The sequence below is a fragment of the Lycium barbarum genome, chromosome 6, assembly GCF_019175385.1.
Source record: "Lycium barbarum isolate Lr01 chromosome 6, ASM1917538v2, whole genome shotgun sequence".
NCBI lineage: Eukaryota > Viridiplantae > Streptophyta > Magnoliopsida > Solanales > Solanaceae > Lycium > Lycium barbarum.
This window is the reverse complement of record NC_083342.1, coordinates 29151538-29177633: the sequence shown is the minus strand read 5'-3', so window position 1 is coordinate 29177633 and position 26096 is coordinate 29151538. Positions and strand designations below refer to the sequence as shown.

The following is a 26096-nucleotide window of genomic DNA, read 5'->3' as shown; positions in this document are numbered from 1 at the left end:
GAAGTTAAGCTTGTGGATGACTTGGTCCTTTTATTAATATTCATATTAATTTGAAAAGACATCTGGGTAGTTGGGTCCTAGATGGTTTTAGTTTTTATTGGATCTTATAAGAACATTCGCAATAAGAACTGCAATGTGATTTCAAATGTGTGTGTATACATACCCATAGTATTTGAACATGTTCTTGTATTTCTTCTTAAGCTGGGGTTCAAAAATGCATGTCATATTTGCAGTGTGTGAACATTTTCTTGTATGTACGCGTAGACTTTGGTAGTTCTCTTGTAAACATATATTTCTTCTTAAAGCTGGTGGTCTCACGCTCCTGGTCTCCCCGGTGGTAGCCAAGCTTTTATATATGTCGCTTAGAACTGTTTAGGTTCTTTCATGTCACCCTTCATTGTTTCACATTATCTGTCCAAATCTTGTGACCTTGTGACAATCTGTTGGCAGTGTAATTCTCACTGATTTTTTCAAGCCAATAGCAACTGACATGGAGCGGTTAAAATCAATCAAGAAGCACAGAATTGGGAGGAAATCAAAGCAACTTGAAAGATATGAACAAAAAATGAAGGAAGAGCGTCAAAAGAGAATTCGTGAGAGACAGAAGGAGTTTTTCAGTGAGATTGAAGTTCATAGGTATGCTGTTACTTTCCTCATCAGGGTTAATCATTTGACTTTGCTCCTTTAACAGTAAATGATTAATGACTTCTTTTCTGGTTTTCGTATTATTGTTTTCTTTGAATTATTCTGATCTCCAGGGAAAGATTGGAAGATGTATTCAAAATGAAGAGAGAACGTTGGAAAGGTTTCAATAAGTATGTGAAAGAGTTCCATAAAAGGAAGGAACGGATACATCGTGAGAAAATTGACAGGATCCAGCGTGAGAAGATTAATTTACTGAAAATCAATGATGTTGAGGGATACCTTAGAATGGTTCAGGTATGGCAAGTCTATTTCTCTCCCAGAACTGCACTCTGTTCCACTTATCCTGACAAATACTTTGGTTGTAGGACGCAAAGTCAGATCGTGTTAACAAACTACTAAAAGAGACGGAAAAGTACCTCCAAAAGCTTGGATCCAAATTAAAGGAGGCTAAGTCAATTGCAAGAAAATTTGAGACCGACATGAGTGACAATAGAACCTCAGGTGCGGTTGAGGAGGATGAAGTTGACTTTGGTGATGAGGATGAAACAGACCAGGCTAAGGTTCTTTCAGATATTTTCGTATATGGTTAAATGCACATATTGCTAGCGAGCATGCTGGCTGTTCTTTGCTCGCATGTGTCATTTCCTGATTTTGTTATAAGTTTAATTTTGTATGCAGCATTACTTGGAAAGCAATGAAAAATACTATACGATGGCACACAGGTAATTCCTGCTTATAATCTCTTTCATGGTCTTGTAGGACTTGACACTATAGATTCTTCAATTTAATTTGATCTACATTCTTTTGAGTCTTAGTATCCTTCGCATTCTAGGGTTCTATTAAATAGCTGTTATTGATTTGGCTGATTCAACTTTGTTATCTGTTCAATGTCAGTACACACTACTCAAATCTCTCTGGTTCAGACACTAAATAACTACATGTATTTTCTGCAGTATAAAGGAGACCGTCGCAGAGCAACCTCGTTCTCTCAAAGGTGGAAAACTACGGGAGTAAGTTTTTCATTTCAGAATCAATTGTCATTGCCTATCTATGTTCGTGGGTGCATTATTTTAATATTTAATTTTCCACTCAGGAGATATTTCCTATTGCCTTCATCTAGAGTCTGTTTAATCTTGATTTTTCTTTCAGGTACCAAATGAATGGATTGCGATGGTTGGTTTCACTCTACAATAACCATTTGAATGGAATTTTAGCTGATGAAATGGGACTCGGTAAAACTGTTCAGGTACAGTAATATGTAATTACTTTAGTTGTTACTTTTGCTTGATTCCTAGTTTATAATGTTTCTCTAGTTTTCCTTTTAGAGTTTACTTTAATTTCAAAGTTATTATCTCATGAATTTTTGGAGGATCTCACAAAGACAACTTTTTAGGTTATATCCCTAATGTGTTACCTGATGGAAACCAAAAATGACAGAGGACCTTTTCTGGTGGTAGTGCCATCCTCTGTCCTACCTGGATGGGAGTCCGAGATAAATTTTTGGGCACCAGATATGCTCAAAATAGTTTATTCTGGACCACCAGAAGAGCGGAGGAAGCTTTTCAAGTACGCCATATCAATTATTTCATATTGTTGTCTAGAAGTTCTACTACTCCCTCTATCCCAATTTATCTGATACTTTTCGCTTTTCGAGAGTCAATTTGACTAAAATTTGAGGCTAATCTGGATTACATTAACTGAATATCTTAAGATTAAAATTTATATATTTGAAAACTATTTGAAAAGTACTATAAGTTGCAACTTTTCTCGTACAATTTGGTGAAAAATACATCTTACAATGTTGGTCAAAATTTCATGGCGTTTGAATCTCGGGAAGTGAAAAGTATCACATAAATTGGGACAGAGGGAGTATTATCTTGTTACTTCCATTGCAATCATGCTGTAATTATTGGGTAACTTGTAATTGCAGGGAAAGAATTGTTCATCAAAAGTTCAATGTTCTTTTGACGACATATGAGTATTTGATGAACAAACATGACAGACCAAAACTAAGTAAAGTTCATTGGCACTATATCATAATTGATGAAGGGCATCGCATAAAAAATGCTTCTTGCAAGTTGAATGCTGATCTGAAGCACTATCGCAGTAATCATAGGTTGCTGTTGACGGGAACTCCTCTTCAGGTTCATATTGTCTATGGGATTTTTATGTCTTACATTTTCTTACATCTTGTGGGTTGACAAGATAAATGCTCCTCTGGCATACAAGGATGATGTACTACTTCTTGTTTTGTTTCTTCTGGTGCTAATGTGATCTGAATTTATTTATTATTCTGTCCATGTAGAACAATCTTGAGGAACTCTGGGCACTACTTAACTTCCTTTTGCCAAATATCTTCAATTCATCGGAAGACTTCTCACAATGGTTTAACAAACCATTTGAGAGTGGTGACAACTCACCTGATGAAGTATGTTTCTTACAGTTTCCACTCGAAAGTACGACTTCCTTGTTGTTTGAGTTATTTCTTGTACTTTGTTCATTTGTTGATCAATTACTTCGCTTTTCCTGCTGTTAGGCTTTGCTCTCAGAGGAGGAAAATCTTTTGATCATAAACCGTCTGCACCAAGTTCTGCGTCCGTTTGTACTTAGGAGATTGAAACACAAGGTATATCTCTTCACCCGTATTATGCACTTCCCCTCAATTGGTTGTCAAACCTCAAGCTGTGTGTATCAAATTCTATCATTGGAGGATGCATATTATGCTTTTGTTTTTCTTATGTCAAAAGCTTTTATTGATACCACAACAATGTGGTATTACTTACAAAAAGTGTTGTAGCTGTACATCATGGCTTCAAAAAATCTAACCAACTATTCTTACAAGTGGAATGTCAACTGTACACTGAAAATGTAAAAGAAACAGAAGAGAATTTTTGACCCTTGATAACGTACTTTCAACTCCCTCAAAAGTTTTGCCGTTTCTCTCCATGATACTCAAAAAGATGCAAAAAGCGCGTCTTTTCCAAAATCTGCTACCTCCAACTTCCAGCTTGCTCTATCTCCAAACTCTCCGGTGTGCCCATGACTGTGTTAGATAACACCCATTTGATGTTAAAATTGCAAACATCAATGACCACAGCTGGCAGGCAAAATTACAATGCATTAAAGAAGGATTCTCATCCTCCCGTTGTTTTTTTTTTTTTTTTTTTTGCATAAACAATAATACATCTTCGTCGTCTTAATAATAATTTGCCTCCTATTAATTTTTTGATGCACCGCATGTTATACTTGTTGGCCCCATCCGTGACCAAGAAAGGGAGGAAATGGAAAGAGAGATCTAAATAGTGTTGCTTGAATTGAATAATGTTAAATAAGGGAGTGGGGGTAAGACATGTGGAGGGGCACCTCAAAGGGGAGAATCTGTCGGAGTGTTGCTATCTTCTGAACGAGCATAACACTAAGGCCTCATTTGTTTCCACTTAATAGATGTCTTAATCTGAATGGTTCCGACCTTAGGCCATTAAGTGCATTTGTTTACATTAAGATTTAAGCGCTTATTTGATCTGAATAGGTCTTAATCATTAAGATCTGAAACAAAGTCTTAATATCATTAGGAGGTATTTTTGTATGAATAATTTTCACCACCACTCTATCCACAATCACCAGCTCCACATCCCACCCCACCCCACCACCCCTAACCACTCTCCACCCCCCACTCGACCTCCACCCTACCGGCACTAATCAATTCTGTCATCACAACCACCACTACCATTGTCAACCACCACCCCCCACCATTACTAACCACTTTTGCCATTACAACCACTACCACCACTGCTATCAACCAACACCACTTTCAACCGCCACCGCTGTCAACCAACACCACTTTCAACCGCCACCGTCGTCGCCAACCACCAGCCATCACCAACCATCTTTGTCATCACAACCACCACTGGCAACCACCACCGCTGACAATCACGATTGTCAGTTGCTACCACACCTTCCACCTCCATCATTATATATAATTGTATCAACAATCACCACTGCTGTCGCCGCCACCATCGCTGTCGTTGCCGCCACTACCACCATTGCGACCAATCTTACTACTAATCACCTCACCCATCATAACTAACACCGCCACTAACTACCACCAACACCATCTTCAACCACCACCACCACCACCACACCACCAATTACTAACATCAACCAACTTCACCATCACAATCACAACCACTACTACCAACCACCATTATCGCTTCAGTCACTACAATAGTACCAACCACCTCCACAATCACAACTATCACCACCATCATTACTAGCCATTAGCGCCAACCATCACCACCACCACCACCACCACCACCACTATAAAGCATCTCCACTATCACTAATGAATTTAAAATTTTATTTTTTTATCAAATACAACAACAACAAATATTTTTTTATCAAATAATATTTTTATTTTATAAATTTATATTTATTTTCTAATATTTAGTTACTTTTTCTTTGAATTGTATATTTATTATGTTTAAATAAATACATCATGCACATTCAGATGTTTGAAAACAAAGTCTTAATTATTCAGTGTTCAGATTTAGAGACTACATCTTAATCAGTCAGATGTGCATTCTGATTCAGTCATTCAGACGTCTTAATCTTAATGAAAACAAATGAGGCCCAACTCCAAAACTTCCGGGCAGCCCCAATTTCAGATGAGGAAAGATCGGACTAGTAATTGTTTACCATGCACGAAGAGGAAGAAGATGCAATGACTCTGGTTGGTTAAGAAAAGGTCATCGCTGTCCACAACCTGTTGAAAGAAAAACAACAAATTGTGGAGTTTAGAGCATCAGAAGTTTGTCAGGTGGATGAGGTTGGGCCGTCATTGTGGGTGCACAAGAATGTTATGAAATTAAGCAAGCAATATGGGGTGGATTTCTAGGGTTGCGAGATGGAGGCATCGTGTCCATTCATGAAGCTGGACAGCAGAAGAAAGAACAAGAGAGTAAAAATCACTATGAATAGCTGCATGAAAGAACAAGAGAGCAAAAATCACTATGAATAGCTGCATGGCTCCGAAGTCTCGGGGTTCAAGTACAGGGATGATGGAAAAAGTAGGGGAAACAAGGAAAATAAACATCATCTCATGGCATGTTCGGGAATGAATAGTAGGGCTAGAAGAAGGTTAATTAATTTGTTGATATACACATGGAAGATGACGTCTATTGTTTTCAAGAAACAAAGCTGGAAGGCAACATTGGTCCTTTAATAAAACGATCTGAGCCAATAGAATAGTAGAATTTGGTTCCTTGGAGTCAAATGGGAGAAGTGGGGGAATTAAAATATTTTGGAACAATAGGGTCCGGAAAAGAGAGGTGATCAACATAGGGTCTTCACAATCACATGTAAATTTTTATGAGTGTCAAACAATTTCTCATAGCACCTAACTGGGATATATGGGCCAAATACTAGGCAAGATAAACATCAACTATGGTGGGAAATTGTAGCGTTAAGAGGGATGTGTTAGGCCGTGAGTGATATGTAGTGACTTTCAAGACGATCAGGTTTGTGAATGAAAGGAGAAATTGCAATAGAATTACAAGATAAATCATATATTTTTTAGAATTTCTTGAAGATATGGAATTGTTTAATCCTCCCCTTAATGGAGTTATTTCTACCTGGACCAAGGGTAACATCTTGAAGCTTATTCAAGGTTAACTAGATTCCTTTTTCAGTTGAATGGGATGAAGATCAACAAGCACTACCTAGAATTTCCGCTGATCATACACCAATTCAGTTACAATGTGGAGATGTTATGAGTCTAAATCTGATTTCAAGTTTGAGAATTGGTGGCGGGGGCTGGCAAATTTCAATGACAATGGGAAAGCTTGGTTGACTTTTTTTGTGATGCAGGGCAGGCTCGATTTCATCCTGGTATGGAAATCAAGAATGTTGAAAGGCAAACTTAAAGAATGGAGTGCTACTAATATGACAATTTGGATGCTAGAAAACACTACTACTAGTTTGATGACTGAGATGCTTAAATGAGGATGAATTGTTGCGGAAGGCAAATATATCTATGGAACTGGAAGAGATGTCAGAGGTCGAGAGGCCTTTGTCTTAAGCAGGGGAATAAAAGCACCAAATCTGTTCAGAGGATCGCTAATGCATCCAAGAGAACAACACCATTAATAACCTGGATATTAATGGGGCAAAAATGGAAGACTCGGGGTTCATAAAAGGGGAAACAGGAATGGAGGTTTGTTTTCAATTTAGGTAATTGCCCCAGTATCAATGGTGAGGAGGAAAAGTGGTTGCAAAAATCTTTTGAGGAAGAAGTATGGTTAGGTATAAAATTATGTGTACCTGACAAGGCTTCTGGTTGGGGACGCTTACACTATGAGATTCTTTCACTCTAGTTGGATATTCTGAATGGGGATGTAAAGGAGAATGTAATGTAGAAAATGAAGAATTTCCACTCACTAAAATACTTTGAGAAAAGTTACAATTCAATCTATGTAGCTTTAGTTCCAAAGAAGAATGGGCCAAGAGTTGCGAGAATTCAGGCCTATAAGCTTGAATTGGTAGTGTTTAGAAAATCACATCCAAGGTTGACCAAGAGACATAGAACAATGATACATTAGTTGGTGGATAAACAACAAATGTTGTCCGATCCAGGTTAAATGTAGCTTTGGTAGCAAATGAATGTGTTGATTCTAGACTCGAGGGACATGCGATTTTAGATAAGCTAGATATTGAGAAAGCTCACGGCCATGTTAATTGGAAGTTCCTTTTAACTGTTGAGAGACATGGGATTTGTGCGGAACTGGATTAGATAAATTCTCTGTCAGGGTTCCTATTTTGATTTATGGATTCCCAAAGTTTCCTTTCCATCCCAAGGAGGATTGAGTCGAGGATATCATTTCTCCTTTTCTCTTTACAATAACAATGGAGGTCTGAACAATAAGGTGGAAAATGGTGGAGGGGTTTTGAGATTACTCATCTGTTGTATGTGGATGATACCTTTTTTTTTTTTTTTAGAAGTTAACATGTGTATGTGGATGATACCTTGGTGATCTGCGATGCCAGTGTTGTACAGCTAAGACATCCGATACTAATTTTGACTGTTTTTAAAGCAGTTTCCATCTTTAAAAGGAGGAAAACATGTTTTTCATGTTAATGAGATGACATAAGTTCAAATGTTAGCAGGTGTGTATTTCCTATCAATGAGATGACATAAGCTGAAACGTTGGTAGGTGTACTTGGATGTGCAGTTGGTGTTCTTCGAACTAATTATTTCGGCAATGCCATTGGGTTCTAAGGATAAATCTCTAGAGATATGGAGTGCCGGAAAGCTGTGAGAAAAGATTAGCTAGATGCAAATGCCAATACCTATATCTACGAGGTAGAGTAATACTCTCTTCGTCCCAATTTATGTGACATTGTTTTGCTGTGCATGGAGTTTAAGAAAGAAAGAGGACTTTTGAAACTCGTGGCATGAAACAAACCTTAAATATTTATATGGTTATAAATCATCTCATTAAGCGTAAAATAGTAATTTTAAAAGTTAAATTGTTTCTATGTATAGAAAGATGATATTCTCTTTGGGATAGAATAAGAAGGAAAGTGTGCCACATTGAGACAGAGGGAGGAGTACGGGTAACAATGTACTAGATGAGCTACATATGTGATGTCTCTCTTCCTTGTACCTGCGATAGATGCTATAAGAAGGAATTTCATTTGGTAAGGAAACAAAGAGAACAAAAGTTAGGAACCTCACCATAGAAAGTAATCAGGAGGTCTTGTTTGGTATAAGAAGCTTGATACTACCCAACAAAAGCCTTGTAATGATTTCTACTCTGTTGGGTAGTATCAGGCTTCTTATACCAAACAAAAGCTTGTAATGAAATGATTATGGCGATTTAGCATGGATGACCAAGCGTTATCTATTGAAGTTATTAGTAAAAAATATGGCCTAGAGGGGCAGTGGCGTTCATATGTAGTGTCTACAACATCTGAAGTCGGTGTTTGGGGAAGTTGAGGGTTTTGTAACCAATGTGCACATCAAAGTTGGGAAGGAAAGGAATGCATCTTTTTGGAATGACAAGTGGATAGGCCAATGGTCCTCTAAAAACCTGTTTCTTAATATTAAATGCCCGACATTACATTATGAGGCTATACTAGGGGACAATTGGAGACAGCAGGGGTGGACTTCCAATTTTAGAAGGCTACCAAATGACCAAAGGTTTCTAGGTTTGCTAAATTTCTTAAAACTCTAGCACCGCGCGAGGGAACCACTAGAGAGGATGATGGTTTGATTTTGAAAAGGCACATTATTTTAATGGTTACTATATAGTGAAGTCAACATAAGTATGTATCAAACTGGTCAGCAAACTTATAAATGGCACGGGAAAGCTGTTTGGCAAGTGAAGCTATCTTAAACTTTTGAGGTAGCAGATTTTGTGGGGGCTTACGAAGCTACTTTGGCGGCTATTCTTAAATATGATAGGAATGAGATGGATCATGCCTAAGACTGCTGGGATCTGTTTTCATGCTGAAACTGCTGTTGATGGTTTAGTTAGGCAGTGAAACAGTGAAAAACCATTTCTGGTTGCATATGGTAGACTATATGGACAGAAAGAAACAAAAAATGTTTTGAAGGGATTAGTAGCTCCATTTAGAAAATCAAGATGAATTGCCTTCCTTTGTTTTATTTTTAATGTAAAGAAGATTTTGTAGGTGATGTAGATTCACAGTTTGGCATCATAGTAACCTTGTAAGAAGAACAAGGATATCTTCTGTTTTGGTTTTTGTAATTTGTAAAGATGGGTCTTCGAACAACCTTTGTGCTAAAGATATAACAATCGTTATCATTTCCCAAAAAAAAAAAAAAAGTTCAGTGCCTCTTGGCAATCTAAACATGCCGGTTGATAAGAAATGGACATTGAGCCTAACTCGACCCAAAAGCTAGCTCATGAGGTAAGGATTGCGCAAATACCATATAAGGAGATAACAATCTAATTTCCTCCATAAATGTAGGACACTTAACACCCCAGCATGCCCAGGATTGCACTTTTGGAGCATGAACAACATTGGATATACCAAGAATAAAAATGGTCCGACTTTGAAACCATGATAAGGAATGGGCCTTGGACCTAACTCAATCCAAAAGGTAGCTCATGAAATAAGAATTGCCCAAAACCATATAAGAGGATAAAATCCTATTTCCTCGTGGGACACTTAACATTGGTTATCATGAGTATTACACGCGAATCTCACACAAGTTGGAGTCAGCTATGTAAATCTTTTATATCCATTTCACTGGATATGGGCTTGTTTATCCATTACTCGATAATTTTGGCATTTCTCTAAATATAGATTGATACTATCTAAATTTCACACCTATCCCTACATTGTACATCCATCTTCTAGATACTTTGGGTGATAGATGCCCGATATCTATCCCATTTTAACATTTTTGGTCTTACAACACTTTGTCGTTTTCTTTTTAACAAGAGACCTAGCCTTCTTAGGAGATGCTACGCTATTGAGGCTTTATTCTCCTATGGGAAACAAATAATCCTTCTTTATGCGAAGAGCGCAATCTAATATCCTATTGCCTTGTGGAGTAGAGTCTCTGCCATTACTTCTTGTGATTGACCCTCAGAGATACAATCCAAATTTATGTTTTGTTGTCTTTATCCAAAAGATAATAGTAATGTTTTACATAACATGTTTTGCAGGTCGGTTTCAGTTTTTCTATTTTGATTTTGATGTGTTAGATACTCATCTATCATAGCATTCTCTTGGTGACACTAAAGCTAGAAACTTAAATTTTCTGCAGTTAGACACCATAATGCTTCTTTTAAATTTGTTCTTCTTGTAACGGCTAAACTTTTTTCTTTGAAAAGGTAAGACAATGTCATACAGAAACAAGCACAAAGGATGTGATGTAACAGCTGAACATTATTTACAGAAGCAAAAAAAAAAAAAAAAGTTTTGCCCCTTTTGTAACGGCTTTATAGTGCATATATTCTGTTTTGATTTTACTTGTCTAAAATACTTAATCCCCACATTTTTTTCCTTAGCTCAATCTTTGATGGCTCTCTGCCTCTCGCTAATTCATTGATTAATACAATTTCATCTCCAAATAAAATGCTCTATAGAACCTCATTTTGCATACTATTATTAACTCATCCATAACTAGGTGAAAATTATGGGCTCAGGGCAGATCCTTTGTTAACCCACAGTCATGGGGATACCCGTACCTCATCCCACTATTTTCACACTTGTGATGACTTCTTCTTTTATATCATTTATCGCATTTGTATATTTGATATGAATTATTTTCTTCTCCAAAACCATAACTGGTGACAAGTCTTATAGCACACATGGTGAAACTTAGATATGTTGTACGGTGTTGTTACTTATGTCGCTAAGAGGACGGATAGTCTGTTGGTTATTTCATTGATGGATAGTCTGTTGGTTATTTCATTCTTTGAGGTTCTTGATAGTCTGTTGTTTATTTCACTCTTTCAGGTTCTTGATAGTGCAATAAAACAAACAATAACTTCATACAGTATATGCTGCCTGCTGGCGAATTTGTCTAGATCCATTACGTGACCAAAAAATTGCTTCCTAAGATTCTTCCAGCATTCATTTTTTGACAGTGTTGACAGCTTATTCGTCTGTCTTTTCAAATGCTTGTCTTAGGTTGAGAATGAATTGCCTGAAAAGATTGAAAGACTTGTTAGATGTGAAGCTTCTTCATATCAAAAGCTTTTGATGAAGCGAGTGGAAGACAACCTTGGTGCATTCGGAAATATAAAGGTTTAGCCTCTCTGTTGTTATTTGAGTTCAATTATTCATGCCCGAGAATATCATTTAATTCTTTTTGTGAGATAAGTTAAGCATAACAGCTATTGCAGCTCATGTATTTTATGTATATAAATAAAAAATTGTGCTTCTATATGTTCGTGTCAATGTCCACAAGGATTCTGACCATCTATTTGGTACTTGCGTTTCTTGTACGTTATTAATTTCCTTGGCTATATGAGGTGAAACGTCTGCTAGTAGTCCTATGGTTAGAAATGAACATATATGCTTATCCAGAGTAAGAGTCATTGATGCATATTATGAAGTGATTCTTTTCATTTATCATAAAAAGAAAAGAAAAGAAAATATGCTTATTCAGGTATGTTGTTCTTACCCTTGACCACACTCTTCCTTTTCTAGGCTCGCTCAGTCCACAATTCTGTAATGGAGCTACGCAACATTTGCAATCATCCGTATCTTAGCCAGCTTCATGTGGAGGAGGTTTGCTTCTCCCTCTTCTATTCGTATGTCTTTAGGATTTTAAAATTGATGTGGAGCAGGAATAACTGGATAATTTCATGCTGTGCTTCTGCTTTTGAGAACATATATTTTGAACTCGTTTTTTATCTTCAGAAGTTGCTCAAGGTGGCGTGTTGTTGCTTTTTGGTTGTCTGATCATTTTATTTTATATGTCAGGTTCATGAGTTAATTCCTAAGCATTATCTGCCGACTGTTGTGAGACTTTGTGGGAAGCTTGAGATGTTAGACAGACTACTGCCCAAACTTAAGGCAACAGATCATCGGGTACAAAATTGCATGTTTGCATTTCAGAATTGTTTTCCAAATAAATCTTAGTTTCTAGATCTCTCTTCGAGGTTGTGTATATTCATGTTCTGTTAAGCCTTCTTAATATCTGGTTATATTTGGCCTTATAAGTCCTTTCTCCTTGTTCTTTATCCGTTGATATTGTTTTTGCCATTTATAAATTTGAAAGGATTCTGATGCTTGCTATTTTGTTGATCACAATCCTTTTGAGAGACGAGGCTGCAAGAGAAGAAAGACTTGGAATATATTCCTTCTTGATAATGTTCCTTTTTGGTCATTGTGCAGGTCTTGCTTTTTTCAACAATGACCAGGCTGCTTGACGTAATGGAGGATTATCTCTGCTGGAAGCAATATAAGTACCTTCGCTTGGATGGACATACGTCTGGGGGAGACAGAGGCCCCCTTATTGATAAATTCAATCAGCCTGACTCTCCCTTCTTTATATTTCTGTTGAGGTAATTGGCTAACTTAGGATTGCCTTAGATTCAAAGTTGTGGAGTTTAAAAGATGTAGTCTTCTCGATAGTCATTCATTTTGTCAGGATGAAGGTTTGCAAAATTGAAAATTTGCTGAAAACTTAATTTTAGTTTTCTGTGAGTTTTGATACTGCTCGAAACAAAAAAATTTACTAACTACCAAAATAGACTAATAAAGTTTACTTCACTGTCGTGGATTCCAACATTTGCAGACAATAGGTTAAAGTCATATAACATCAGAACGAAGATCAACTAAGCATCCAAAATGTATAGTTTCTAGTGAAGAACTCAATTTCTAAATCTAACTGAATATTACTATCTTGTCATTTACATGCAATTTAATTTGATTAGCATGGGTTTGACAAGTTAATTTGATTTTTATCATTTCGGTAGAATCAAAGAAATTGTTATAGCGAGTGAGAAGTTAGTGCGATGAGGTAGGCTTCACATTTTCGTCGAAATATTAATTATTTTTTGGATCTAATAGATGCAAAAGAAATTGTAAAATGCCGTGTCATGGACGATGTTCCAAACTTGACCATTGCATATACTTTCATAATGGGGATACAGTGTCATGGACGATGTTCCAAAACTTGACCATTGCATATACTTTCATAATGGGAGTAGGGTTTAATTGTTTCTAGGAAAAAAAGAACTAGTAGGTTGTTTGTAGGACATGTTTTGACATTCCTTCTAGGTGTCAGCTTGCTCTTTTTTCTCTGCATTCGTCATTCATGAAAGCATTTTCTCTTAGACTGATCTTTTCTAAAATGGTGCCAGTATTCGTGCTGGGGGTGTTGGAGTAAATCTTCAAGCTGCTGATACAGTTATAATTTTTGACACGGATTGGAATCCCCAGGCAAAAACTCAAACTTACTCTTTTGAGGATCTTTTATATTTTGGTTATGTGGCTTTCTATTACTGCTCTCTTGGTTTGCTGCATTCAGGTTGATCTCCAAGCACAGGCAAGGGCTCATAGGATAGGTCAAAAGAAAGATGTTCTTGTTCTTCGATTAGAAACGGTAATTACTTTTTGACTTCTGTCAAATTGTCTGCTCATGCTTTTGCAGATTCATGCTTTTATTTGTGCAAACTGATGGTTGTTCATGCTGTAAAATTATTAATGAATCTCCTTTGATAAGACTGTGGTCTGCTGTTATATGGAACATGGTTCGTTCTGATTTATTTAGTGTAGTACATTGTTAGCCCACTTTTTTTTTTTTTTTTTTTAAGATGTATCTTTAGCTCGTTATTCCTGTCATTTCTAGATACTAATACCATTCATGCCCCATGAAATCTTTGTTCTCCAGTTTAGTGGCTGAAATAGTGCTTCCTTTTGTGCCTAGCGGGATAAGACTTTGTAGTGAATCTAGTGATTATTATGGTTCTAGGACAGGTATAGAAACTTGGCATGACTTTAATAAGTATCTTTTGTTTTTTATTTCTTGCATTTTCTACTATCTTATAAGAGGGAGTAAGCACAGAGCAGGTCAACATGCCTGCTTAGACTTTGGAGGGCAATTTGGTCATTTCGGTAAAATTTAAGCAATATGGTTGGCTTTAAAAAAAAAACTAGTGTAGCTGCTATAGAAATTTAAAGTGCCTTTGACTAACTTGCCATATTGCTTGTGTCTTCATTTATCATCCCTGCAAAAGCCACAATGCCTTTTCGTGGTACGTGGAGGGATATCTTCTTTGTGCTCTATGCTTTCTCTCTCCAGCTGTTACATTTTAAGTATTTGTTTTAGATTTTACCTCTTTGATAGTCACACTCAAAGCTTCATAATGGAGCCATCAAAGCATGTGTATTCACCTTTTTTGTTCTTCGCTTCTTTTTCTCCTACTTTCAATCAGCAATTACTTCATATTATTAAAAAAAGGTTTACTTTGCTAAACCAACATATTATATATCTGAAATAATGATATATCTTTGGAAGCAATTGGATTTTTGTTTGCTTATTATTATTATGTTTTGAGAATTCTTTTGTTGCTTATGTTACCTGTTTGAGTAACGTGGAAATTTGATTTTTTCATTGATAAATTTTGTCATTTTAAAAGTGAAAAGTGCATAGTTTCATTCATTAGCGACGTTAATTAATCTTCTATATTTCAAATTTTGAATATATCTTCTTATTTATTTATACATATTGAATTTTGAGTTGTGAATTCAAAGGTTTCTTTATTTATAGTGCATATTCATTTATACAATTATAAGAAAAACAATATCGTAATTATTTGTCTATTTTAAAATAAAACAATTCAAACAATATTTAGTTGAGGTCTAAATATTTAAAGTAGAAGTTGAAAAAAGAGTGTACGGATGTTATTATAACTATGTTTGGACATGAACCTAACTTGAAAAAGAAAGGTTGAAAATTGTGAGTAGTAGCCTTATTTCTTTAGTATGTAATGCCGATTAAATAAATTTTTCAATATTTCGTCATTGTTTCAAATGCTAACATTAATGATAATTACATCACTGAGTACAAAACAACTATTTAAACTTCTTAAGTTTTGGTTTGTTGTTAAAAACTACCATACTTTATTGTTTATTAACTAAGTGTTATGTTTAATTATCATTTCTTGATTTTTTATCTATAAATGACATGATTTTTTATGTTAGACCATTAATATGGTTATTAAATAAGAAAAAAAGCATCACCGTATTAATAAAATCAAACATGCTGCAACTGAAACTATTAATTTCAGACAGTGTGATTGGGCCCGTGCCGAGCACTTTCCCTTTCTAGTGTCTGTTAGATGAGCCAGTTCTATTAGTGCTATAATCCCCGTTATAGTACTTCCTTTCACTTCTACTCTGGATTGAGAGGCAGCAACCTTTTTATTTGGGATACCAACACTTGCCTGAGAAATAGATGTCTTAGCGGACAAAAAAACTTCTGTTTAGAAGTTGAGTCTGATTGCATCACGGATGTTTTTTTTATCTGTAAATTGGAGTTGGTTAGTTATGCTGAATCCCTTTTGCAGCTTATAGAAGCTTTTGTATAGACAGTTCAGGGCTTTCCTTTACTTTTATCTTTCTAGAATTTTTGGATGTAATTCTGGTTCTCTTACATCAATAATACTTACCTGTTCAAACAAAAAAAAAAACAAAAAAAGGAGGAGGCAACGAGAAGAACCCAGTCTTAGCTTTTAAAACTCCAAATGTGAAGCTTTGCCAGCATTTTAAACAAATGCTTGCCCCTTATCCATGGGGATGACATTGAGAACCCAGTCTTAGCTTTTAAAACTCCAAATGTGAAGCTTTGCCAGCATTTTGAACAAGTGCTTGCACTTTATCCATGGGGACGGCATTGGCCTGCTGCAGTGAAGGAAAAGGCAACAAAATATGAAAAAGAATGTTCTCTAGGTTGCCAAATCTACAGTTACTTCGTTTTTCTTTTTTCCTTCTTTCTGCGATTGGGTAAAACAATTAAGTGTGCAGTCCTTAAACAATCATTATTTAGATAAGTGAATATTTTTCTTATGAAAGCAATTGAAAATTCTGTTGGACCTTACTTCATTAATTGAAGCATTCTTTGTGAATTCCTGATAGAGTAGAGTTGATGGGTTTTTGGTTTCTTCAGAACACTATGTTCTGATCATCTTGAACATTGAATGATCGTCGAGAGTTTCTCAATGCTTCTTGTCGCATTAATTGTTACCACAATTTATATTATCAATAAAAACATTGTTACCACAATTTACCTGTCAAATACTGACTGATTTCTTCATCCAAATATTCGTTCGGAATTGCACCCACAGTATCTCTAACTCGTGCATTTCTACAACCTTGTGAAATTAGGTCCAAACTGTTGAGGAACAAGTTAGAGCTGCTGCTGAGCACAAACTTGGAGTTGCTAACCAAAGCATTACTGCTGGATTCTTTGATAACAACACAAGGTCTTTTGAAGGAAGTTTTGGAATTGGAAAATCTACTCAACCTTTTGACTACTTTGGTGAATATATTGTGCTTATAAACGTATTTTAACTTGGATGTAGTGCGGAAGACCGAAGGGAGTACTTGGAGTCCCTCTTGCGTGAAAGCAAAAAAGAGGAAGCTGCACCTGTTCTTGATGATGATTCTTTGAATGATCTTATAGCGCGAAGGTAAAATAGAAGCAGCAAAGCGCTCTTTTTCTGCTGTAAATTCATTGATATCATAATATTATTTCCAATGACTTGTGCAGTATGACATCTTCTACATCAGAATAACAAAGCACGCTATGTTAGGTTTTATCTAGTTCACTCCAGGCAATATGGCACTGAAACTGCATGTCAAAGCCCATCACTCTTCGGACCAAATTTTTTTTTGTCGGAAAAGCAGCAGTTGAAACTCAGTGCTGACTATCATTTTGTCTTTTCCCACCCCCCGCTATTTTTGTTCTTCTTCCGTTGTTGAGAGCTGGAGGTTACTGGCTAGTCATGAATTCATTTTTATTCTATAGCACTGGGTGCTGTGTTTCTAATGTAATTAACATGAATTTACAAGAACTATTGGGCCTATTTGGTGATTCGCCATCAGGTGCATAACTCTCATATCTCTACTCCCTACGTGCAGTGAGCCAGAGATTGAAATATTTGAATCTGTTGATAGGAGAAGGCGTGAAGAAGAGATGGTAATCATGTCAACACTTCATCCCAGGCTGTTTAGTTCTCTCATTTTCTTAACGGAGTCCTCCTAATCCGGCTGAACAGTTATCACTCAATTAGTTTATGATTGTTTTACTAATTCAAGCATAGTAATGCAGGAAATCTGGAAGAAGTTATGTTCAGAAAGTGGAACACAAAGTTCAGAGCTCATTCCTCCTTTGCCCTCTCGGCTTCTTACTGATGAAGACTTGAAACCATTCTATGAAGCAATGAAAATATCTGATAAGCCAGTTGTGGCTCCTAACCCTGGGTTAAAACGGAAGGGTGGGAGTCTTGGGGGTCTTGATATCCAACATTATGGACGTGGAAAAAGAGCAAGAGAGGTTGGTTATACTTTTGGAGACCGCAGGCACTTGCAATCATATTTTTTTTCAATGCTTATAGTATCTGTAAATAATTTGTTATCCACTAATTTGTTCATTTTAATTCTTGTCCTTAGGTTCGCTCATATGAAGAGCAATGGACGGAAGAAGAATTTGAGAAAATGTGCCTTTCTGAGTCTCCTCAATCACCTAATCTAAGGGAAGAAATTCAGGAAAAGAATTTTGCTCCAGTCTCTGGCACTTGTCCTGCCCATGTTGTTGCCATTAGTGAAATACAAACACCAGCACCGTATCAACCTCCTCCCCACCAGCCTGTGCAGGAACTTCCTCAACAGCCTGTGCAAGAACTTCCCCAACAACTTGTTGGGCCCATAGTTCAACAAAGCCCTGTGACTGTGACACCGCCATCTAAACGGGGCCGGGGAAGGCCAAGGAGGACAGCGATAGTGACTGAAATCTCACCATCCCCTGTCGTTATTTCAGCAATTGGAGCTAGTGTAAAGGTGGATAGCAATACCATTGCAGAAAATACTTCTACCAGTCAGGCAACTTCTGTGCCTGTTTCTGTGTCCATTCCTTGTGCTTCTTCCGTAGAAAGTACCAGCGCAACCATCCTACAGAATGTTACTGGTGTTGCTCCTGGCTATCAGTCAATTGTTACTTCTGTTGCTTCTCAGTCTAGTCCTCCTTGCCCTCCTACAAGTGGGCAGGGTAGGGGACGAGGGAGAGGTCGAGGTCGAGGTCGAGGTCGAAAGCCTCAAATTGGAGGAGAAGCTCCAGGGCGTAGAGGGAAACGACAGAACGTTACAGCAGAGGCTTTTCCCACCCCTCCAACTCAAGCAATAAGTGAGCCTGTCTCTGCAGCACAAGGTGTGAATGTTATGAATTCTTCTAGTCACCATGTGCCCCCAACGCCTCCTGCAATGGGTAAGCCTGATCTGGTGCAGCAGGTAGTGGCAGGTCTGGATTCTAAAAACCTTGGTCATGCTCCTGCTTCCGTGAATTCTGTTGTGCCCCTTGCATCATCTTCCACGAGCAAAGAATTAAGCCCTGTTTTGACTATTCCTGTTATTCCATCATCTTGCGCCAGCCAGGACCCTTGTACAATTTCACCTGCACCTGTCCTTCAATCATCCTCAAGAAACCATTCTGAAGACCATCTTTCCCTCTCTACTGCCCAGACTGAAGCTACTCTGCAGGCAAACACAATTTCAATAGTGCCTCATAGTTCATCTTCAGCTGGCAAGGAACCAAGTTCCGTGTCACCTGCCCCTCTTCATTCATCAAATTCCAAGGACTCCAATTCAGTTTTACCTGCTCCTGTTCCTGCATCATCTTCGGCTTTCGTGGAACCAAGTTCAGTTTGCCCTGTTCCTGCTGTTGCATCCTCCTCTTCCAGCATAGGTCCAAATTCGTCTGCACTTGCTCCTCTTCTTTTAGCATCTAATGCAACAGGCAAATTAGATTCTGGGTCAGATAGGGGGACATTTTCTTGCTCTTCTGCTATTTCAGGTCATGATTCTGTATGTGATTCTTCTAACTTGAAGAACATTGTTCAGCCTGAATCTGGTGTAGTAACTGCTCATACTTCTGATCCAGTGCCACCAGTGCCTGCGATTTCGTCAGTTCCACAGTACAGCACTCCTCCCACTGCACCTAAGCCAGGTCGAGGTCGAGGACGCAAGCCTCAAACTGGAAGTGAGGCATCACGACGCAGGGGGAAGAGACAGGATTTGGTTGCTGCAGCTGTTATTGAGGGGTTAGGTGCTCAGGATCCAAGTTTAACTGAACCCCCACAAAAGAGAACCAGGTTAGCCGTTGGGAGGAAGCCCACTACAAGAAGCAAGCGTGAGAATGAAACTCAACAAGTAGTAGACCAGTCGGTTGCATCTCAAAAGACTCCAGATTTTGCTGGTGGACAAATCCCTAAAGATATGGTTTTTAGTGAAATTAATCCACAGAACAATGCTATCAACAGAGATGTGTCTCAATCCGATGCTATTCTGGTTCCTGGTCAGGTGGGTGATAATGTAAACAGTGACATTGCTACTACTGAAGAGGTTCTCGATGATGCTCAGCAGAAGGCAACTGCGGTCCAATCTGTTGCATCTCAAAGTTGCCCTGGTCCTCATGTTGAGCCACAGATTAACACGGTCAACTCTGAGGATTCTCCTGCCCAGGTTGGTGTATATGCTGATAGGTTGATACTTCCAATATAAACTATTAAACTGCTATGACTAATGAGGTTCTCCAGGAAGTGCAGGAACAAACAGCTATTGTCCAGTCAGATGCATCTCAAAAGATTGTAGATCCTGGTCAGCGGAAGGCGACTGTGGTCCAATCTGTTGCATCTCCAAGTTGCTCTGGTCCTAATGTTGAGCCACAGATTAACACGGTCAACTCTGAGGATTCTTCTGCCCAGGTTGGTGTATATGCTGATAGGTTGATACTTCCAATATAAACTATTAAACTGCTCTGACTAACGAGGTTCTCCAGGAAGTGCAGGAACAAACAGCTATTGTCCAGTCAGATGCATCTCAAAAAATTGTAGATCCTGGTCAGCGGAAGGCGACTGTGGTCCAATCTGTTGCACCTCGAAGTTGCTCTGGTCCTCATGTTGAGCCACAGATTAACACGGTCATCTCTGAGGATTCTCCTGCCCAGGTTGGTGTATCTGCTGATAGGTTGATACTTCTAATATAAACTATTAAACTGCTCTGACTAACGAGGTTCTCCAGGAAGTGCAGGAACAAACAGCTATTGTCCAGTCAGATGCATCTCAAAAGATCGTAGATCCTGTCGCAGGACAAATCCCTCAAGCTATGGCGTGTTGTGAAGTTGAGCTACATAGCAATTCTATCAAATCTGTCGCATCAAAATCCAGTGGTGATGTTGCTAGCTGTGAAGCTGCTACAACAAAGGAAGTTCTCAGTGAGGATCAACAAACAATGAAGGTTCAGTCAGCTGCATCTCAGACGCCTTCAGTTCACTCTGTTGGGAAAATGCCTGAAGATATAGTGAGTAATGAAGTGCAGCCACAGTGTGGTGCTATCCGAACAGATGCATCTCAATCCCATATTACTCATGCCTCTTCAGGATCAATGGTTCCGGTTAGTGATTGTCTGGTGGAAAAGAGTGAGGGTGATTCTAAGGGTGAAGATGTTGAAAAGACTGAAACTAATTCTGAAGATGGGTCAAACATGGAAGTTCCTATTGGAGCGTTGGAGCTTACATCATCTGGCAGTCTGAACAAGAGTGGAGACGCAGAAGGGCAATCTAGCAGCGCTTTGAATGGGGTCCTTCCAACAAATTCTGAGGTAGTTCCCTGTCCAAGCGTAAAGGCAGAGGTATATCTGGGTTCAGAAGGCTCCGGGAAAGTAGGTTGTAATTTGGGATCAACTCAAAGCCTGTCTGAGAGTGTAGCTGCAAAAACTGATGTTGAACAGTTACAGACTGCGGATCTTTCTCTGGATAAATCATGTGTTTTTAAAACTGAGGCAGCCAGCATTGAGCATCTTGCTGGTGGCAGACTCAGAAAAGAACAAGAAACAGGAGACACCGTGGAGGAGGAGACTGTTGTTTCACCTGCTGTGGGTACTGACAATCAGAATGTGAAGGGAATCACATCCTTTGCTTCTCCATCTACCGAGGCAGAAGCTTTAGTGGATGAATCTTCACTATGCGGATCTTATAAACCAGCTAAGGACAAACTAGAAGTAGCAGCAGAAGGAACACATTCTGATAAAGTTGCAATGGCCGAGGTTTGTGAACAAGATAAGTTATCAGTTAACAAGCCATTGGAGATAACTAAAGATTTAAGTAGGGTGGAGAAAGAAAAATATTTGATTCCAGAAACTTTTGAGAAGCAAGTTAATGTTGCTGACTCCCTAGCAGAAAAATGTGGAGGTGATCTTGCAGCAGAGCGTCCAGATATGAAAGATTCTGATGTAAGTGAGGTTGCACCAAGCCCTAGAAATGAGTCCCAATCCAGTTTCACTGTTGGAACATCTCAAAGTGAACCTGAACAACAAGCAATTGCTGAAGCAAACTTGGACACAGGTATTTCCAGTAAGGACTATTCTTTATCTAGTTCGGATAATCAATCTGATAGAGAGTTCGAAAGGCAGAAGCAAATCTATTCCGGTACGCCTGAGGTTTGTGAATCTGACATGATACCTGTTAATTTTGTAGACACTTTTCCCAGCACAGAATCTGGTGCTCGGAAGGAATCCCTTTCACCTAGGCTTGCTTCAAATGCTGAAGCTGTTGAGGCTCTAACAGAAACATTTTCCAGCCGGCATGACACAAATTGTGTAGCTGAATTACAGGGCAACTTGAGTTTGGATGTAAAGGATGATCTTGCTAATTCTGAAGCTAATGTGTCTCAACTGTGTCCAGCTGCTGGGTCGTCTGAGAATCTCCCAGAAATAAAACAGGTTGTGGTGGAAGACATGAGAACTAAAATCTGTGAGGAGTCTGCTTCAGATGAAGTTGATGATATTATACCAACTCAAACAGAGAAGGCTGGCGGTCAGTGTCGCGATGATTTGTCTGTTGAGACACATGAGAGCAAAAGATCTGAAGATAATGTTGATGTTTTAAATGGTGAATTAAATAGACCTCTATCCAGCACAATTGCTGGAACATCTAAAGAGGTGGCAGATCTGGAGTTAGTTACTGAGGAAAACACAGGGAGGATAAATGATGGCTCAGTAGATTCAGGTCAGGTGGCAGAAAAGTCCGATGATATGGCAATCCGGGATCTTACTGTTGAAGGACAAGAGCGAAAGGGAACTGATGCCGCCAGAGATACTTCAACATCAAAAAATGAGGTGAAATCACAATCTTCGGTCGTAGAAAATATAGAAAAGACGTATAACAAGTCAGTAGGGTCAGGTGAGGTAACAGCTGCTGAACCTCTGATAGAAAAGGCTGAGAACACGCATGTCCTAGACCTTGCCATTGAAGTACAGGGGAACAAAGGATTTGATGCCACTAAAGATGTTTCAAAATCAAATTCTGAACTAAATGAACCTCAACCTGGTGGAACATCTCAAATTGGGATAGGGTTGCAGTTGATTGCGGATAAAAACTCAGAGACAATGAATAAGGTGGATATTTTACCTGATGCTACAGCTGTTAAGCCCCAACCAAGTATCTCTGAGAATTTGAGCACTGGAGATCCTGCACATCAAGGACCAAAGAACCAACGATCTGATGCAACTGAAGACGTTTCAACTTTAAGTGTTGAACTTAATGAATCTCAACTGAAAGCAGCAGGTGGAACTTCTGAAGTAGTGGCGGAGTCTGATTTGGTTTCCAAACAAAACATGGAAATTCATGTGGAGGTTGCTACAGCGGATGTTACAGTGGAGAACGCTGCAGTAGGGAAGTCTGAAAATTTTCCGTCGATAGATATTGCTGTTGAAGCAAAAGGGAAGAAAGAATCTGATGTAACAGGTGGAATTTCCAATTCTGAACTCAGTGAACCAAAAACCAGTCAATCCGCAATTGAAGTGGAAACACATTTAACATGTGAGGAGTCGGGAATGAATGACAATGAGGTAGCTTCACTTGAAGTTGAAGTAGTTGAAACTCCGTTCAGGGATTTGCCTTGTTGTTCTGGCAGAGACCTGGCAGTTGAAGGACAAGAAAAAGAGGAGTCTGCTGCAAGTAAAAGTGTTTCTGACCCCGAGAATGAAGAGCCTAAATGTAGTCCAGGTGCTAAAGCAGAATCACAATTGCTTGCTGAAAGGGACTCTGAGACAGTTCTGACGAAGGAGGTAATTTCAGGTATAGGGAGCTCAAATCTGAAATTCTAATTGTCTGGTAGTAGCACCTTCAAATTGTTTCTCATCCGGATTAATAGATGTTTTTCCTGCTTCAGGCAAAGAAGAGAACTCCAGTAGCAAGCAGGCTGGAGATGAAGATGTGCGAACTGGAGCAGAGTGTGGTGATCAAGCATTGTCGTCTGCTACAGGGGCTGGTGATGATAAAACTGTGGACCACTGCAATCATTGATGCTTGATCTGGCATTTCTCCTGTATTTCAGGTAATGTGCTGCTCTTGCCTTTTATAACGATGTTTTAGAACTTGGATACTTTTACCATGTTCCGGTTTTTGTTTTATTAGGTAAATTGTTATTCAATTTAGAGCAGATAAATATTCTTTTTATTGCTGTTATTGGCCACTGCCTGCTTGGATTACTTGTTATGTATGAAAAGGGTTTGTTAAATGCTGAATCATTTTGGTATCTTATTACCCAATTACTAGAAGGTTCTTACTTTAATATCCATTCTCACATGTTATAATTCCTTACTGTAACTTTCTTCTGTATGGTTTATTGTAAGGAAACAGTTGATAGGCTGAATTGCCTCTTGTGCAGAATCATGTCATCTGTTTGCCAATAGCCATTCCTTGGCTCATTTGCCTTTGCTATGTAGGATTTTCATATTGCCTCAAGGGTTCTACTTTGCTTGGGCTGTTTTATAATTTTTGTATCTGCAATAGTCATGGCAAGTGGTTTTTACCAAGTTGGGTAACAGCAACAAATAGTGCTTTAAAATATTTTTTGACATTGTTGGGATCTTATGTTTACTAATTACAGGCAGAGTGGAATTCTCTGAGCTCCTTAGGCTTCCTGCATCAAATCTTCTCTTTTTAAAGATGGGTCTTTGGCTCTTCGTCCCCTTGGGGACATCCAATAAGAAAAAAGTTTTACCTCTTTTTTTATGATATAGTAAACTTCAACTCCCAAACCTTTACCCTGGAGTGCAGCAGTGACCCATTTCCACTTTCTGACTCGGATTATAACCATATGAGTGGAAGTGGAGGTTCTTAGCACTAGGCTGCCACTCCCTTGTCCCTTACATTGTTTTACCATTTTGAACACTAGCCGAGCTCGTAGTTGTTTCTCTTTTATTTCAGATTTAATTGTTTATTTTATTCATTTTCTTTTCTTTCTTTCTTGTGTGTGCGTGCAGGCAAGCAGTAGAAGGTGGAATCATGCATCTTATTTAAAATGCACTTGTGAAGAGTTTACATTTTGACAATCTTGGGAGGGTAGGGACTTGTATAACTAGCAATAGTTCCTGAAGGATCTTAAGTTCTTCATCCGGATCTCCCAGCGTAAGTTGTGCATTAATCTTTGTTGTCAACAAGAAGCTAAGTGTCTTTTCACCGTATTAGATGGTGGATGAGCAGGATTAGCGTGGCCTTAGCATTATGAAAATCTGCATCTTCAAAGCAGATGGTTCAGGCAATACTCTAGATTTATATAGTAAGGAAACCGGTTGGGACACCTAATTTGCTGTAAATTATAATGTAGTTATTAGCTCATTCTCTCCCTCCCTCTTTACCTGGGTTGTATGCACTATAACCTTGTCTGAAATCTCTGCAGCTGTATCAATATTATTTCCGCTCTAGTCAGAAGCTTCTCTCTCTCTCTCTCTCGTGCCATTCCGAGAATGCAAATAGATTATGGTAAAGTTTGATAATTTGCCGCTACTAAGGCAATAAACCTAGGCGTTCACAGTTGAAAGGTTTGTTATTGGCTAGATTGCCATGCCTTGTGGTTGATTTTAGGTGCACTTGAACTATTCATAGTCGTCTATTTACCGGGCTATACTAGATAGTCAATCAACTAATTTTACCACTTCCTATCTCATTCTTCAACCATTTGTTTATATAATATGTGAAGTTTAACTAATGAAAAGTGCTTATGAATTATAGTAGCAACAACGCAGGCATTCCTCTCAGAAAATGGAGGCTGTTAGGTTAACACTTGACCTCAATCAATAGGCAAACGAAACTGATCAAATAAAAGAAAACCATGCCATATAACGCTTAAGCGCCTTTATTACAATGCTTTATATATAAGGATTTTTACATATTTACTTAATTTTAGCTATATTTTACATAAGCTAGCAGATTAGCAAAACAAATGTAGGTCTTTGTCACACCCGTAAATCTGGGCATAAAAAAGAAAAATTGATTGCCCATGAATCCTCTCTATTCCCTCGTTCAATTTCTAGGCATTTTCTCTCCCGCAAATCAATTTCAAATCTGTTAATCTCATTCAAAATTCATCGTTGAGGTTTCCAATCGTTAATCTCTCATTCAAAATTCATCGTGGAGGTTTTCAACTGGAAGAGACCCGTGAAGTGCCATTGTTGCAAGGTTTCTGCCATGCCACTGTTAAATCTTCAATTACAATGTACACCGTCGTCGGAAATTTGATGTCTTTTGGGCTATAAAACTAGCTTTGTCCTCCACTCCATCTTTAACAAAAAATTCATCAATACCAGCTCCATGTGCTATTTTCATCAATTACTTAATCTTTAAAGAGTTTGGTGTTTGATTTGCGCCAAAAAATCATGGGAGAACAAGTTGAGACTCCTAGAAAGAT

General features: G+C 38.3%; 1 protein-coding gene across 6 annotated transcripts in view; it reads left to right on the top strand.

The window, feature by feature from the left end:
* LOC132643692 (chromatin structure-remodeling complex protein SYD) overlaps window positions 1-25133 on the top strand; it is a 58355-nt gene extending 33222 nt beyond the window's left edge. Inside the window, exons 12-38 of one of the 6 annotated variants that reach the window (XM_060360209.1) lie at window positions 451-636; window positions 759-939; window positions 1011-1205; window positions 1324-1367; window positions 1599-1655; window positions 1795-1891; window positions 2039-2211; window positions 2576-2789; window positions 2951-3073; window positions 3182-3271; window positions 11311-11427; window positions 11833-11913; window positions 12109-12216; window positions 12523-12692; window positions 13494-13572; window positions 13661-13735; window positions 16519-16616; window positions 16716-16823; window positions 17275-17332; window positions 17465-17689; window positions 17806-19869; window positions 19953-20111; window positions 20186-20353; window positions 20428-21757; window positions 21881-23482; window positions 23559-23741; window positions 24673-25133. In XM_060360209.1, the coding sequence (XP_060216192.1) occupies window positions 451-636; window positions 759-939; window positions 1011-1205; window positions 1324-1367; window positions 1599-1655; window positions 1795-1891; window positions 2039-2211; window positions 2576-2789; window positions 2951-3073; window positions 3182-3271; window positions 11311-11427; window positions 11833-11913; window positions 12109-12216; window positions 12523-12692; window positions 13494-13572; window positions 13661-13735; window positions 16519-16616; window positions 16716-16823; window positions 17275-17332; window positions 17465-17689; window positions 17806-19869; window positions 19953-20111; window positions 20186-20353; window positions 20428-21757; window positions 21881-23482; window positions 23559-23710 (7954 nt within the window). In that variant the 3' untranslated portion in view covers window positions 23711-23741; window positions 24673-25133. Of the gene's footprint in view, window positions 1-450; window positions 637-758; window positions 940-1010; window positions 1206-1323; window positions 1368-1598; window positions 1656-1794; window positions 1892-2038; window positions 2212-2575; window positions 2790-2950; window positions 3074-3181; window positions 3272-11310; window positions 11428-11832; window positions 11914-12108; window positions 12217-12522; window positions 12693-13493; window positions 13573-13660; window positions 13736-16518; window positions 16617-16715; window positions 16824-17274; window positions 17333-17464; window positions 17690-17805; window positions 19870-19943; window positions 20112-20185; window positions 20354-20427; window positions 21758-21880; window positions 23483-23558; window positions 23742-24672 lie in introns of all 6 variants that reach the window. The other 5 variants (XM_060360211.1, XM_060360210.1, XM_060360207.1 and 2 more) reach the window with 5 other exon arrangements.
* The last annotated feature ends 963 nt before the right edge of the window (window positions 25134-26096 follow it).